At 36.5% G+C, this 14,344-nt stretch overlaps 1 protein-coding gene across 2 annotated transcripts in view; it reads left to right on the forward strand.

The window, feature by feature from the left end:
• Positions 1-14,344, forward strand: part of phldb3 (pleckstrin homology-like domain, family B, member 3) — a 59,920-nt gene that overhangs the window by 43,723 nt on the left and 1,853 nt on the right. Inside the window, exons 10-14 of one of the 2 annotated variants that reach the window (XM_030159320.1) lie at positions 3,626-3,791; positions 5,784-5,865; positions 8,753-8,896; positions 12,244-12,466; positions 12,699-12,784. In XM_030159320.1, coding sequence (XP_030015180.1) covers positions 3,626-3,791; positions 5,784-5,865; positions 8,753-8,896; positions 12,244-12,466; positions 12,699-12,784 — 701 coding nt within the window. The remainder of the gene's footprint in view (positions 1-3,625; positions 3,792-5,783; positions 5,866-8,752; positions 8,897-12,243; positions 12,467-12,698; positions 12,785-14,344) is intronic. The other variant, XM_030159321.1, reaches the window with a different exon arrangement.

The following is a 14,344-nucleotide window of genomic DNA, read 5'->3' on the forward strand; positions in this document are numbered from 1 at the left end:
CGAAAGCAGGATTTACCTGGACAGACCGGATAGGCTAGAGAGGCTCCTCTACACTTAAACCTGAAATCATCCATCTGTCTGTCACCAGATACCCTCATAACCTGATCTACATGGTCATGTTGAGTCTTGCCAGCATTAGTGTCCTTAGTATCATTTTCCTTTTATACGAGAGTCAAAACATCCTCAGACAAATGTAATAAAAAAAGTTTATTTATCAAAATAACAATTATTTTCTATAAAATGTTAGCCTCATGGCATAATTGCCTAAGTCAGACATGTTGAAGTCATGTTTTTCTTTTCTAACAGGGGTCTGGGATACAAAACAACAATGACAAATATCACATTATTAATGTGGTCTGATTTAAATCTTCCTACTTTAATGCAATCCATCATTTTTGGAGAAGAATCTTTTTGTCTGGAAGATCTTCTGTTATAAAATTCACCAACATGAACCACAAACAGTTTATTCGTAACAAGAGAGTCCAAAAGGAAACAGCAGGGTGCACATGTAAGTTCTGTTCTGTAGAATGCAATGCTTAAGGAGACAAATGGGATAGTGTCAAACTTTATTTGGCCACATCGAAACATATCTCATTAGCCTCATAGCATAATTGCCAAAGTCATATACAAATGGATAAAACTACTGGGACACATTGAATTCAGGTGTTTCTTTTCTAACAGGGGTCTGAGATACAAAACAATAATGACAAATGTCATAATATAGTTTTATATTGGGATAAATATCATTGCATTGGTTAGTTTTGTTTAAATTGTTATCTTTGCTTCCAAAATGCCTTAGAGATGGTTTAACTTAATTTCTTTCGACATTGATTTTTTTCCTTTTTTTATCCATGACTATGATTTTACGTGCCTCTGAATTTCTAAAATATTTTTTGTGCTCTGACTGTAAATAATAACTTTCTACCACAACTAACCATGTACTTTTTTCACATCTCACTTAGGAAGAAAAATCTGCCATTAAACTTTAAGGAAATATTGATGTTTATAAACTATATGGACAAAAATATTGGGACACATCATGTCTACAGCTGTAAGATGTCTTGTTCATGCTGATTTGAGATATAAACATCAGTATTAATGATTAATATGCTATTTATCACAATATAAAATTATATATTATGAAATTTGTCATGAATGTTTTATAGCCCAGACCCCTGTTATTCAGTGTGTCCCAATACTTCTGTCCATATAGTGAATGACTTGGGTAATTATGCTATGAGGCTAACGATAAGCTCCATTAGAGTCTAAACACTTTTACTATCTATGTTCCCATCAGTAGATTTTTTCTTTGTAGAATTGCTGAGGCCGTCTTCGACATTTGTCTGAGAACATTTTGACTCTCCCTCGCACTGACATTCTATAAAAGAATTGATTTAAAGATGTCTTGATTCCTTGTGTTTTCATTTGACAGTATATGTGAGTTAATAGAAGAACATCTGTCATTTCATTATGTTGTTGTTTTGCAGTTCACAGTCTAAATTTTTCACAGTGCTCTGTGTTTTTACATGGCACACATATAGACAGCCTTTTGTTTACTGGTTATATTTTTTTATGTTCAGTGTTTTCCTGAAGTTTATGGAAATCTTGAGGCCATAAAACTGGAGGTTGGTGGTTCTCCCACAAAAATTCAAGTCATTTTGGGCCATCATCATTACTATATATTTGGAGAAAACTAGGGCAGATAATAAATAAACAACACTCCAAAAGTTTTAAAAGAAAATTTGGTAATGACGATCACTGAGTACCCATTTAAACATTAGATCCACATATAACCTGTTGATTTTATATTCATTTGTTCTAGGTAGTGCCCATAATGACTTGGCTGTTGCACCATAAACTTATAATTATAAGGACACCATGTAAATTTATTGTGTGAGATGATTTGTTGTAACATTATTCAGTATTTTTCAGTTGAGCGTTGATCATTTTGATCTATTTTCTTTTTTAATTTTCTTTTTTATATTTTATACATGAAAAATGGCCTTTCCATAAACACTTTGTTCATTGAGTTTAAGGACATTATGTTATTGTTATATGGGTCAGTATCACTATGCGGTGTCTTTGGTGACTCCCAGCAGAATCTAACTGTCACTGCAAAATAATGAAAATCTGGCCTTTTATTATGAATGGGCAAACACTTACACACATATCAGTACAACTTTAAACCTTTTGAAATGTGACTTTAATATTTTATACAATTTTCTTTGAGGGAATGTACATGATTTATACATGTCCTAATTTTAGTGAGTTTAATGTTTAAATGAAAAAAAAATGTAAATACTTTTTACTTTTTGTCATTATACTCAGTTTTTTCATTACAAGTCATTTTGATTATTTATATTTTATTTACATAATAATATTTAACATTGTACACGTGTCCTCTATATTGCTGTCCGCCCTATCATTTGGGGGGAAACGCCCCTTGAATATTCTGGTCGATGACATCACTGATGACATCATCATCATTTTAAATGTCTTCATTTGAAACATAGTCTATGAGAGCATTTAGTATTTACATTTGCATTTCAAAATTTTCATCAACTTGTGTTTGTACTTAGATGTGGTCAGACTTGGCATGTCCACCCCATCCCCACAAAATCTCATTTAATATAAACCTTTTCAGAAATTATAGATATATTTGTTGAACATTATACAGTCTTTTTCAAAGCTGACCTATTTTGCCAACTTACGGTCCAACATGTGGTTATTAAATGCTAACTTTAGCCAAAACTGTCCACTCTGTCACTTATTATTACATGTATTTGTCAGATGGACATATTTGTTTCATATTTTGTGGTCTGCTTGTACTTGGTCTTCTTGCAAAAATGTATGTAAAATGTGGGAGACTGACATGCATTTCAACAGCCTACAGTTAAGTTAACCCTTTCATGCACGAATTATGAGAACCTTAATCAAGATTTTTTCCGAGTGTTTTCGTTTCTCTTTAAACATGAAAAAACAATGTGATTGAAAAATTTCTTATAAAATAAATAAATAATAAGTAAATAGATAAAATACATAAAAAGTAAAAAAAAAAAATTAGAAAATAAAAAAGTAAAAAAAAATATATATATATAATAATAATAGTAAGAAGAAGAAGAATCAGCTGGACACCATGCGTTTAATTTTTGAAGCAAAGAAACATGTATTTACTGATAAATTGTGTGAAAACTACAGGGGGGGCTTGTGATTCTGGGGGTTTACGCTCAGGGGAGATCTACATAATGTTACCAATTCGTGTCAGAAAAGATATGTAGTGTCTTAAAACTTTAATAAAGATATGTGTAAAATAAATAAATAAATAAATAAAAAATCTATGAATGTACAAGAGAACAGCTGTAGAATGGCCGTCCACTGTAGTGACCACTATGCATGAAAGGGTTAAAGTTAAGTAGAAAATGTCTAGTTTTTTTGGACATTTTGAAGTCTGAAAGGCACCTTATAGTGATATTGAGCCATATATGTCAGGATATATAATGAGCTGATGTCAGTATGTGACATGTTGGTCATATCTCACAGTCTTCATCTCGACAAACCACCTCATTTCTAAGTCTCCTGTCATTTTACCGTCCTCAAGTCTCTTTGTGTGTCCTTCATCTCTTAGGTTTGGTGAGGACAGTTCCAGACAACCAGACCCCAGAGGTTTTCATATCCCCCCTCCCTTCCCACAGACTCAGTAACGGACACAGCAGCGCACACAGACCTGGGACCAGCAATGGCGGTGGGCTCCTCACTCCCTGCAACAGCACAAATAGCTCTCGTGCTGCCAGGTCAGATGCCACAAAGCTCACTTTCAGTGTCTTTTGTTTTTTTAAGGAAATTAAATTAATTAAAGCCATTTATGTAAGGCTTTTGTTCAAGAATACTGAAGAAAAAAAATAAGTGTTTCGAAGAGGTAATGTTAAAACAGTCCAGTTTATTCAAGGTAAGATTGGTGATATTTATGTATCATTGTAAGAATATCAGCTGGGTTTGGTGTTAAATTAAATGTAAAAGACCTTATGTGACAGTGAAGTACTTTTCATTGACATGACTGTTCATCAGTTCATTAAAAACCTGTGTGAGTGTCTGGCCTAAAGCTAGTCTTTTGATTTGATAAATAGTGTTTTATGACGGACAGGAACAACAGTCATCGTTAAAAAATCAGTCGTACCTGAGTTATCCTCTGGTCTGGTGATGTTCACTTTGACTCTGGACAATCACTGTCTTTATTAACTGCTCAAACAAAGCAGCAGCGAGTAGAGGACTGCACTGTGTTTACAGTGGAAGGCAAAACTAATCAGTCACACAATAGACCAAAATGAACAGAAGCCACCAGTAAAACTCTGAGACTCAGGCTACATTTGGGATTTGGATGATCAGTAGGTTTTGATGGGATCTTTTCTTAGACACTGGATTGTGTTTTTCACATTTTTCAGTGATACTTTTTCTGTTGCTGGTTCATGATGATATTGTTTGTTTTGACCATTATTCCAGTCCGAACCTGTTTAAAATACAAAACAGTCCAATGTGTAAAAGCAGTGCATTATGTCATAACTTAACAAAAACTCCAGTACCTAGTAAAACCTGCATTTTGTAATAAATGAATAAATATTTTTGTAATTGCTATAAAAGTTATACTTTTATTACTCTAACAGCTCCATTTGAACTAGGGGTGCAACGTTACATGTCGGACCATCCAGTACACAGTTGTACCGCTGTACGGCTCATTTGTCATTTTCAAATGACATTTCCGGACAATTCGCGTTTATATTAGAGCTTTGCAAGATGACTGACTTACAGAATCCTACTGTCATTGGTTGGAGCCAGACGAGGAGCCTGTCTAAAGCATTACGCAGCGGTGCCTGTTAGAGATGGACGGGGCGGAGCATGGCTTAAGCCGGACGTGGAGCGCAGTCCTTCTACTTCCAACTACCCTTCTCAATATTAACATTAGTATCCACATTAGTAAAACCTCCTCTGTCATTGCCAGGTTTGTTATATTTGACTTTCTTCTTCTTAAAAAGCTTTACTCTTCCTCGTGGTATTCGGCCAGTATGGTAATTAAGAGTGGTGCCCTCTGGTAGATTGATTTAGAAACGCTCATTCCAATGTACAGGAGGCATGGAAGGATGAAAGGAGTGACGCATGACAACATTAGAAACGGAAGTACCTATTTATGTACGTAAAGCAAGGATAAATGAGCCTTAAGGCTCTCCATCATCTCCCAGATACGTTTCGGCACACAGCTGACCTCTGCGTCCGAACCGTACCGTACTGTGAGTGAACCGTGACTCAAGAACCGCAATACGTACTGAACCATGGATAACCTGTGCTGCTGCATCCCTAATTTGAACAGCTGCATCTTCTGCTTTTCCACATTGACGTTTGACATGAAATCACATGAAAGTTTAACTGTATTTTCAAGAAAAAATGTGACAAAAAGCTGATGTTGTTACTGTTTTTATGATTGACTTAATATATTAGATGAAGTCATCTATTTTTGTCTGTGGTTGCATAATGCACCATTTTATTGCATGTTCATCATAAAAAGATGCAACTGTCACATTTTGTCATAATATGCAGTAACTTATCACAAAATACATGGCTGTATTTTACATAATGTGGCAGATTATTACAAAATGTGAGTGTTTTTTTACATAACATGGTGTTACAGTACTTTAAACTGGCGTCTTCTCATTGATGATTTTTACTTAATCTTTACTCTGGCACCAGTGCCATGAATTCAGCAGTGCTAAATCTTCTTTCCCTTCCTGTCGCAGTCCATGCTTGTTAGATCTTGTTGAAATCGAGAGGAAACTGCGGGAAGCCAAGGCGGAGAGGGAGCGGCTGCTCAGAGAGAGGGTGAGTCACCTGCTGTGGGAAACACTAGCTGGCACCTCTAATCAGCAGCGACACACTGCATTAGACATGGCCGTTAACTCATGGACACCCACTCAGCCTCACAGTCCACAGAAACAGCCATCAGATGTGCAATGTATGAGATGCATGTTTTGGCAAAAGGCAACACTGAAAAATGTGATTCCTCCAAATGCATCACTGCACCACACAGGGCATCATTCCTGCCTGTGGCCATCAGACTGTTTAATTCCTCTTTATAACCACTTAAGTTAAATAATACAACAATATTTTTGCACACTTATTTATGTATATTTCTGTAATATTGTATATTACATATTACAGGGTGGGGAAGCAAAATTTACAATATTTTGAGGCAGGGATTGAAAGACAGTGTATGACCAATTAGTTTATTGAAAGTCATGAGAATTTATTTGCCACAAGAAAATTTACATAATACAAAATGTTTTTATTCTATGTGTCCTCCTTCTTTCTCAATAACTGCCTTCACACACTTCCTGAAACTTGCGCAAGTGTTCCTCAAATATTCGGGTGACAACTTCTCCCATTCTTCTTTAATAGTATCTTCCAGACTTTCTCCTAATAGTTTTGCTCATAGTCATTCTCTTCTTTCCATTATAAACAGTCTTTATGGACACTCCAACTATTTTTGAAATCTCCTTTGGTGTGACGAGTGCATTCAGCAAATCACACACTCTTTGATGTTTGCTTTCCTGATTACTCATATGGGCAAAAGTTTCTGAAAAGGTATGGATAATAGTGTTAGGAATGATTATGACATCAATATATGTTTGGTGTCAAAACAATTGACGTAGTGCCTGCTGAGAAAAAACAACTAAATGTTCATTGTAAATTTTGCTTCCCCACCCTGTATATATGCATTGTATTGATAATATGTTGTCTAGTATACAGTGGGGCAAAAAAGTATTTAGTCAGCCACTGATTTTGCAAGTTCTCCTACTTAGAAAGATGAGAGAGGTCTGTAATTTTCATCAGAGGTACACTTCAACTATGAGAGACAAAATGAGAAAAAAAAATCCAGGAAATCACATTGCAGGATTTTTAAAGAATTATTTGTAAATTATGGTGGAAAATAAGTATTTGGTCATTAATAAAAGTTCAACTCAATACTTTATAACATAACCTTTGTTGGCAATGACAGAGGTCAAATGCTTCCTGTAAGTCTTCAGCAGGTTTGTACATACTGTAGCTGGTATTTTGGCCCATTCCTCCATGCAGATCTCCTCTAGAGCAGTGATGTTTTTGGGCTGTCGCTGGTCAACACGGATTTTCAATTCCCTCCACAAATTTTCTGTGGGGTTGTGGTCTGGAGACTGGCTAGGCCACTCCAGGACCTTCAAATGCTTTTTACGGAGCCTCTCCTTCGTTGCCCGAGCGGTGTGTTTGGGATCATGTCATGCTGGAAGACCCAGCCACGTTCCATCTTCAATGCTCTCACTGATGGAAGGAGGTTTTGGCTTAAAATCTCCCGATACATGGCCCCGTTCATTCTTCCCTTAACACGGATCAGTCATCCTGTCCCCTTTGCAGAAAAACAGCCCCAAAGCTTGAGGTTTCCACCCCCATGCTTCACAGTAGGTATGGTGTTCTTGGGATGCAACTCAGCATTCTTCTTCTTCCAAACACGACGAGTTGAGTTTATACCAAAAAGTTCTATTTTGGTTTCATCTGACCCCATGATATTCTCCCAATCGTCTTCTGCATCATCCATATGCTCTCTGACAAAGTTCAGACAGGCCTGGACATGTACTGGCTTATGCAGGGGGACACGCCTGGCGATGCAGGATTTGAGTCCCTCTCGGCATAGTGTGTTACTGATGGTAGCCTTTGTTACTTTGGTCCCAGCTCTCTGCAGGTCATTCATCAGGTCCCTCCGTGTCGTTCTGGGATTTTTGCTCACCGTTCTCATGATCATTTTGACCCCACGGGATGAGATCTTGTGTGGGGCCCCAGATCGAGGGAGACTATCAATGGTCTTGTATGTCTTCCGTTTCCTTACAATTGCTCCCACAGTTGATTTCTTCACACCAACCTGCTTGCCTATTGTAGATTCACTCTTCCAGCCTGGTGCAGGTCTACAATTTTCTTCCTGGTGTCCTTGGACAGCTCTTAGGTCTTGGCCATGGTTGAGTTTGGAGTCTGACTGTTTGAGGCTGTGGACAGGTGTCTTTTATACAGATAACCAGTTCAAACAGGTGCTATTAATACAGGTAATGAGTGGAGGACAGAAGAGCTTCTTAAAGAAGAAGGTATGGGTCTGTGAGAGCCAGAAATCTGGCTGGTTTGTGGGTGACCAAATACTTATTTTCCACCATAATTTACAAATAAATTCTTTAAAAATCTTACAGTGTGATTTCCTGGAATTTTTTTCTCATTTTGTCTCTCATAGTTAAAGTGTACCTCTGATGAAAATTACAGACCTCTCTCATCTTTCTAAGTAGGAGAACTTGCAAAATCAGTGGCTGACTAAATACTTTTTTGCCCCACTGTATATTTTATAAATTGCTCTTCTAATTCTGTCTTAATAGTGTGTGTAGAGTGTTTTAATCTTTCTTTCTTTTCTTTCTTTCTTTCTTTCTTTCTTCTTTCTTCTTTCTTTCTTTCTTCTTTCTTTCTTTCATGCATTGATCATTTATTTCCTGATACTTTTTTATTATACTTGAATGGAGCAACTGTAACACTAAATAATTTCCCCCTGGGATTAATAAAGTATAGGTATTCTGATTCTAATTCTGAGACTTTAGACTGGGACCAATTCAAGGACTATTTCATCTTTTTCTTTTACTCATTAATTGGACATTATTTGTTTATAGCCATTTTAATGACCTCTGTGATACTTTTCTGGTTCCAGGAAGAGCGACGGCAGCTATTATTGGAAGAGAGAAGGCAGAGAGAGTTAAACTCTGTGAAAATAGAAGCACCTGAGCCAGAAAACCCTGAAATGTCTGAGCCAGTAGAGCAAACAACAGCCAGTCCTGTCCCAAACTCCCCAGAGGTATGTACCGAATGACAACCATGAGGCTGTTCAAGCCCACAGGAAATCCAACACTGTGGAAGTGTTTGGTGTACCTGAATGTTACCAGCCTCTAACTATGACCAGAAATGTGTTTCACTTGAATTGTTAATGGTATTTTAGACCTCTGAAAATTTACAAGTCATGGAAGTATTTAAGTATGTTCTCAAACAGTTTCTTATTACACAAACATGTCTGTCTACAATAATCCAGTAGTGGTTGTTTCATGTGCATATTCATACACTTAATATAGTAAAAATGCCTGTCCTTGTGTTAAGTATGTGTCATTTGTTGACATTAGCCAACTCCATTTTTAACTCACCGGCTGTTAAGTCATGAGTTATTGTGTCCCTCATCATCATCTTCGTTAGCAATTTCTTCAGACATCTTCTCTGACAAAACCACTGGTGGGATTCATTTCAAATTTTATATGTAGCTTCTTTGGGTCAATGTCTACAAAGTATGTTCACAGTTTTGAGATATTTGTATTTTTGATATTTTGATGAATTTTTGAAGTTTGTAAAATTTGCCTTTACCTATAATGGGGCATATATTGATGGCTTATAACATGGAAACGGGTAGAGATATCAATATAGTTACAATTGAGCACTGATATGAAGTCATACGTGGACTTTCATTTAATTTGTTTAAGAACCACCCACTTCTATTAGGAGACTGATTTCCTGCATCAACACCACAGGACTCTAATATAGCAGCAACACCTGACAACCTCGCAAATTCAAGTTGGTATTGATTCTTGATAGAACATGCTGGTGAGATACAGGGACATTGGTCCTATTTTTAAGATAAGAATAGCAGGTGTTGTACACTGAAGAGAGGCTTTGAAGAAGTTGAAGAAAGTACAAATATTTCTGCGTAAAAACTGACCTGAGTCTTCTACATTGAAATAGTTGTTATCATGGATGTAGGCAAGTGATACAGTACACCAGTCCTTGAACAGGGAATCGTGTGAGTCATGGGATTCCACTGAGAGTCCTGCAAGATCGGAGTCAGTTTATCTATTTATCACATGACTGCGATGGGAAAAGGGAAAAAAATAAGAACTGTATTGACAATTGTGGGGTTTTTGTTATATATAAATTTACAGTTTTAATGTCAGTAATAAACAGGAATACAGCTGAAAATCGCTTTGTCTATGAAATGTAAGATATCAGAGGTCCCTGAAAAACATTACACTGTATAAGAAAAGTAAAAAGTTTTTTAAAAAATTAAGCAGAAAAACTACAGTGAATAATGCAACACAGGGTTACGGTGTCCTAGAATAAACTGGGTTTGAAACACGTGGGACCCATTAATTAACAGTGGATTATCGCTGTAAATAGTACTTTAGGATATGCATTCTAGTCAATTCCTAAAAGACAAACAGCCATAAATTACATATGCTTTCATTAAAAAATGTACTGGAATTAAACTGAAGTTAAAAAACAACTGAAAGGCCAATGCCAATGTCAAAATTATATTAAGTGTGTCCATATGATGCATATAATGTTAGTATTAATGCTTTTATTGGAGATCTTCCACTGGTTTGAGGTTTATCATAGTTGGGGAAAAACAGTTCCTTCACATGTTTACATTCACTATTCAGAATTTAGCAACATTTGAATCAGGTTCCCATTCTAGGTATTGTGTTGTTTGGTTGTTTGCCAGTTCTGTCGTACCCACCCACCCACCCAGCCTGATGGAGCACATTAGTTTCAGAGTCATGAAGTGGAACATGAATTAGTGATCGTCAAAAGGCTTCATTGTTGCCATATGGAGTCAGAGACAATCCCACATTCTTCATTAGTCTTCTTGATCTTTATTTATTTTTTCAAATTCATCCAGTTTCCAACACCAACCAGTTTACATGCACACTAATGCTCCAATCATTATCCAATTTCTGGAATTATCAGATTATTTAAGTGACCGTGTAAACAATATAATCTGATATGCTTTATCAGATAACAACAGTAATCTGATTATGAGAAATCAGATTAACACACCTGGGTTTCTCCCCAATACTCTGATGTCTTCCTGCATGTATACAGGTTAATCTGATTTATATCATTCTTTTACATCTGTGCACGTATAAAAACAATTAAAATCATAGAGAATGAATGGAAGTTATGGAGTCAAACGTGAGCAAAAGATAATAATGGAAGTTTAAGTCTATCATCACTACATGTGCGTACTCCAAAAATAATCTGAAGATAATGGACTGGAACATCTAAACCAGGGTTTATTGATTGTCGTATTTCTTAAGTGCATGTAAACGCGTCAGATCTGATTATTACAATTACCCAACTAGAAGCACTCAGAGAGCGCAGACCTCCGCCAAGGCTGATCAGTGGCCTCCCCCGTGGGCCCCCCCACCCCCGATCACCACCAAAATTTAATCATTTCTTCCTTATCCCATTTCCAACAAACCCTGAAAATTTCATCCAAATCTGTCCATAACTTTTTGAGTTATGTTGCACACTAACAGACAGACAGACAGACAAACAGACAAACAAACAGACAAACAAACAAACCCTGGCAAAAACATAACCTCCTTGGCGGAGGTAATTACTCCCAGTTATCAGATTTTTATGGTTATGGAAACAGGCTCATAGTGGTATCACTCAAATCTCCTTTGAAGCCACATATGTGATATAGATATATAGATAGACTATAGGTATTATAAAACTGTTCCACAGGCTGACCAATATGCTCTGTGATAAATGCATTTCAACCCTATAACGCCAAACGTATCATATTTGATACATGAATTTTGAAGCCCTCTACATGATCAGTGTGATATTTTTAATCTTGAAAAACCTGATGTATACAAGTAGATACATGCAATACATGGATTATCCACCAGGGGGTAGAAATTCATTCACCAGAGGCCTTTCCAGTGACACTACAAGACTGACGTTAAGGAGGAAGGAAGCAGAACTTTGCCACTTTTGAAAAGGAATTACCAATTTGTTCAACATGTTTGTGTTATATTATGTTTTTGTTTGTTCAAAAATAATAATATTTGAGCATTGAGACCCGATGTATCAAATATGATACAAAATTGAAAATAATACATGGAAATTGATATTTGAAAAAAAAAAAGTGGGGTTGTTCAGAAGGACCAATAAAGGCTCCAGTTTCAGAGAACTGGAATTTTCTGTCAGTGATTTAATGGTTCAGGCTTTACAGGGTTAATATAGAAATCGAATGCGTCTGACAACTCTGTCTCTGAATCTGATGAACCTGTGTTAAACGAGGCCTCAGTGTGAACAGTCTTTCAGGTTTTCTGGATAAAATGCATTGACTGTGTACGTTTCGGCTCCATGTGTCTCCAGCAGCGGCAGCGTAGCCTTCCACTCTTCCTCTCTCCAAACTTTGATCTCCGGGCCCACGTGGAGTCGCTGGGTCACGGGGTCGCCGGCTGCATCGACCTACGCTTGACATCTCGGCGCTGTGCGGGCTTCCTCACTAAACGAGGGGGGAGGGTCAAGACCTGGAAGAAGAGATGGTTCCTGTTCGACATGGACCACAGGCGGTTAGCCTACTATACAGGTTAGACCGGCTGGAGACAGGTGTGCACACACTCAGTGCGTTGACATGTATGAAAGCACACAGGATGTCATGACAGCGATACTGGAGGGAGCTGGACTAGTTTATCCACCCTCCACTTGTTTTACTGTTTATTGTGTTTATAGACAGAAGGCCTACAGCATGGTCTAATAACTGTAGGACATGAATAACGTTCTAATGAAACTCCAGATGTTGAACTTGTCTCTCTTTGCAGATTGTGATGAGAGGAAGTTAAAGGGAGTCATCTACTTTCAGGCCATAGAGGAAGTTTATTATGACCATCTACGAACAGCCACTTCTGTGAGTACAAGTGATAATAAGACAAGATATGACTTTATTTATTCCACTGTGGGGAAATTTCACAAGTAACAGCAGCAACATACAACAAGCAAGTGCAGAGAAAAAGACAGGTACAGATAAAATTAATAAAATCAAAGTATGTCATCTGATTTACATGCCAGTGTAGTCCATTAACCCAAGTTAGAAAATATACACTGCAGAAAACTAAGTATACTTAACATTCTTAGAAGCAATGTACTGAAAGTGTGATATTTTTGATGAACTTAGCATCCTATTGATACATCATCAGTCCAAGTAAAGACATGTTAAAATTAGGGCTGTCAAAATTAACGCATTAACGCGGATTAATCCATCATCATGACTAATCTGATTAAAAATATTAACACAATTAATCCATCTGCAGCACAGAACGACTCTGAATGTCTCTGGCAATGCATTTGGGTCAGTTTGTCCAAGTAGAGTTAGTGTCGGGCATGAACAACTGGGCAGTTGATCCAGTAGTGACAGGCAGCAGAACCAACCCATAAAGATGGAAGACACTAAACAGCACATTGGCCCTCTGGGTGGAAATATGAGGACAAAAAAAGAACAAAACGAGATGGAACAGTTGTTTCAAGTTGTTTTGTTGAAACTGTTGAAGATGTTTAATAAACACGTTAAGAGCATATATATTCCCTTCTTTCTTGAGTCTGTTTGCTCATGCAAAATGAAATGAGATTAATATAGATTAAAAATGATTGATATTTAATCATGAATAATCTAAAGTAATCCACAGCATCCCTGTGATTAATTGAATTAAAATTTTAATCGTTTGACAGCAGTAGTTGAAATACAGTTCAGCGTACTTGGATGTAGGGTTGTCACAATATTGACTCAAAGAACTGTGGTTAACAACATTATTGTCTTTCTTTATACCATCACAGTGACATAGTAAGTCCATTAATAGTTTAATTTTACACACACACCTCATGAAAAGGAAGATGTGTTTGTTGGCACTAAATTTTTTTCACATCTAAAACTATTACCTTCATATTTTGTTCTTTTCGTAATGAAAATGGAACATAGCAGATATTAGTTAAATATACAGTGTACTTAGGGTCAATTTTTAGTTGTCACTATATTGTTGTTGAATTTAATTGTTTTAATTCATTTAATCCCATCTGAAAGACTTAATTCTTTTTTATTATGTCTCTAGTGGCAATAATAACATATTAGTATATTAAGTATATTGTTAGTAACAGTGTATGTATTGATACAATCAAGTATCAGTTGTAATTCTATATATATATAATATATGTGTATTGTCATTAAATAAATTGATATTATTTAAAATTTAAGAAAACTGGATGAAAGGAGCAACTTTTTAATATTTTTTTTGTCTCATGAAGTCACTTGTTCTATTTCCCTGTATTTACTGTGGGACCTCGATCAGAAATTGACTGTATTACTGGTTTGAGGTTTGTATGTAATTTGATCCAGTGGTGAAACTTTGCACATTTGTAGTGGTTTAAAGATAATAATGATGATCAATGGGGAGTCTCAGTTAATACCAGATCTCAA

Source organism: Sphaeramia orbicularis, chromosome 16 (assembly GCF_902148855.1).
Source record: "Sphaeramia orbicularis chromosome 16, fSphaOr1.1, whole genome shotgun sequence".
In the NCBI taxonomy this organism is placed as follows: domain Eukaryota; kingdom Metazoa; phylum Chordata; class Actinopteri; order Kurtiformes; family Apogonidae; genus Sphaeramia; species Sphaeramia orbicularis.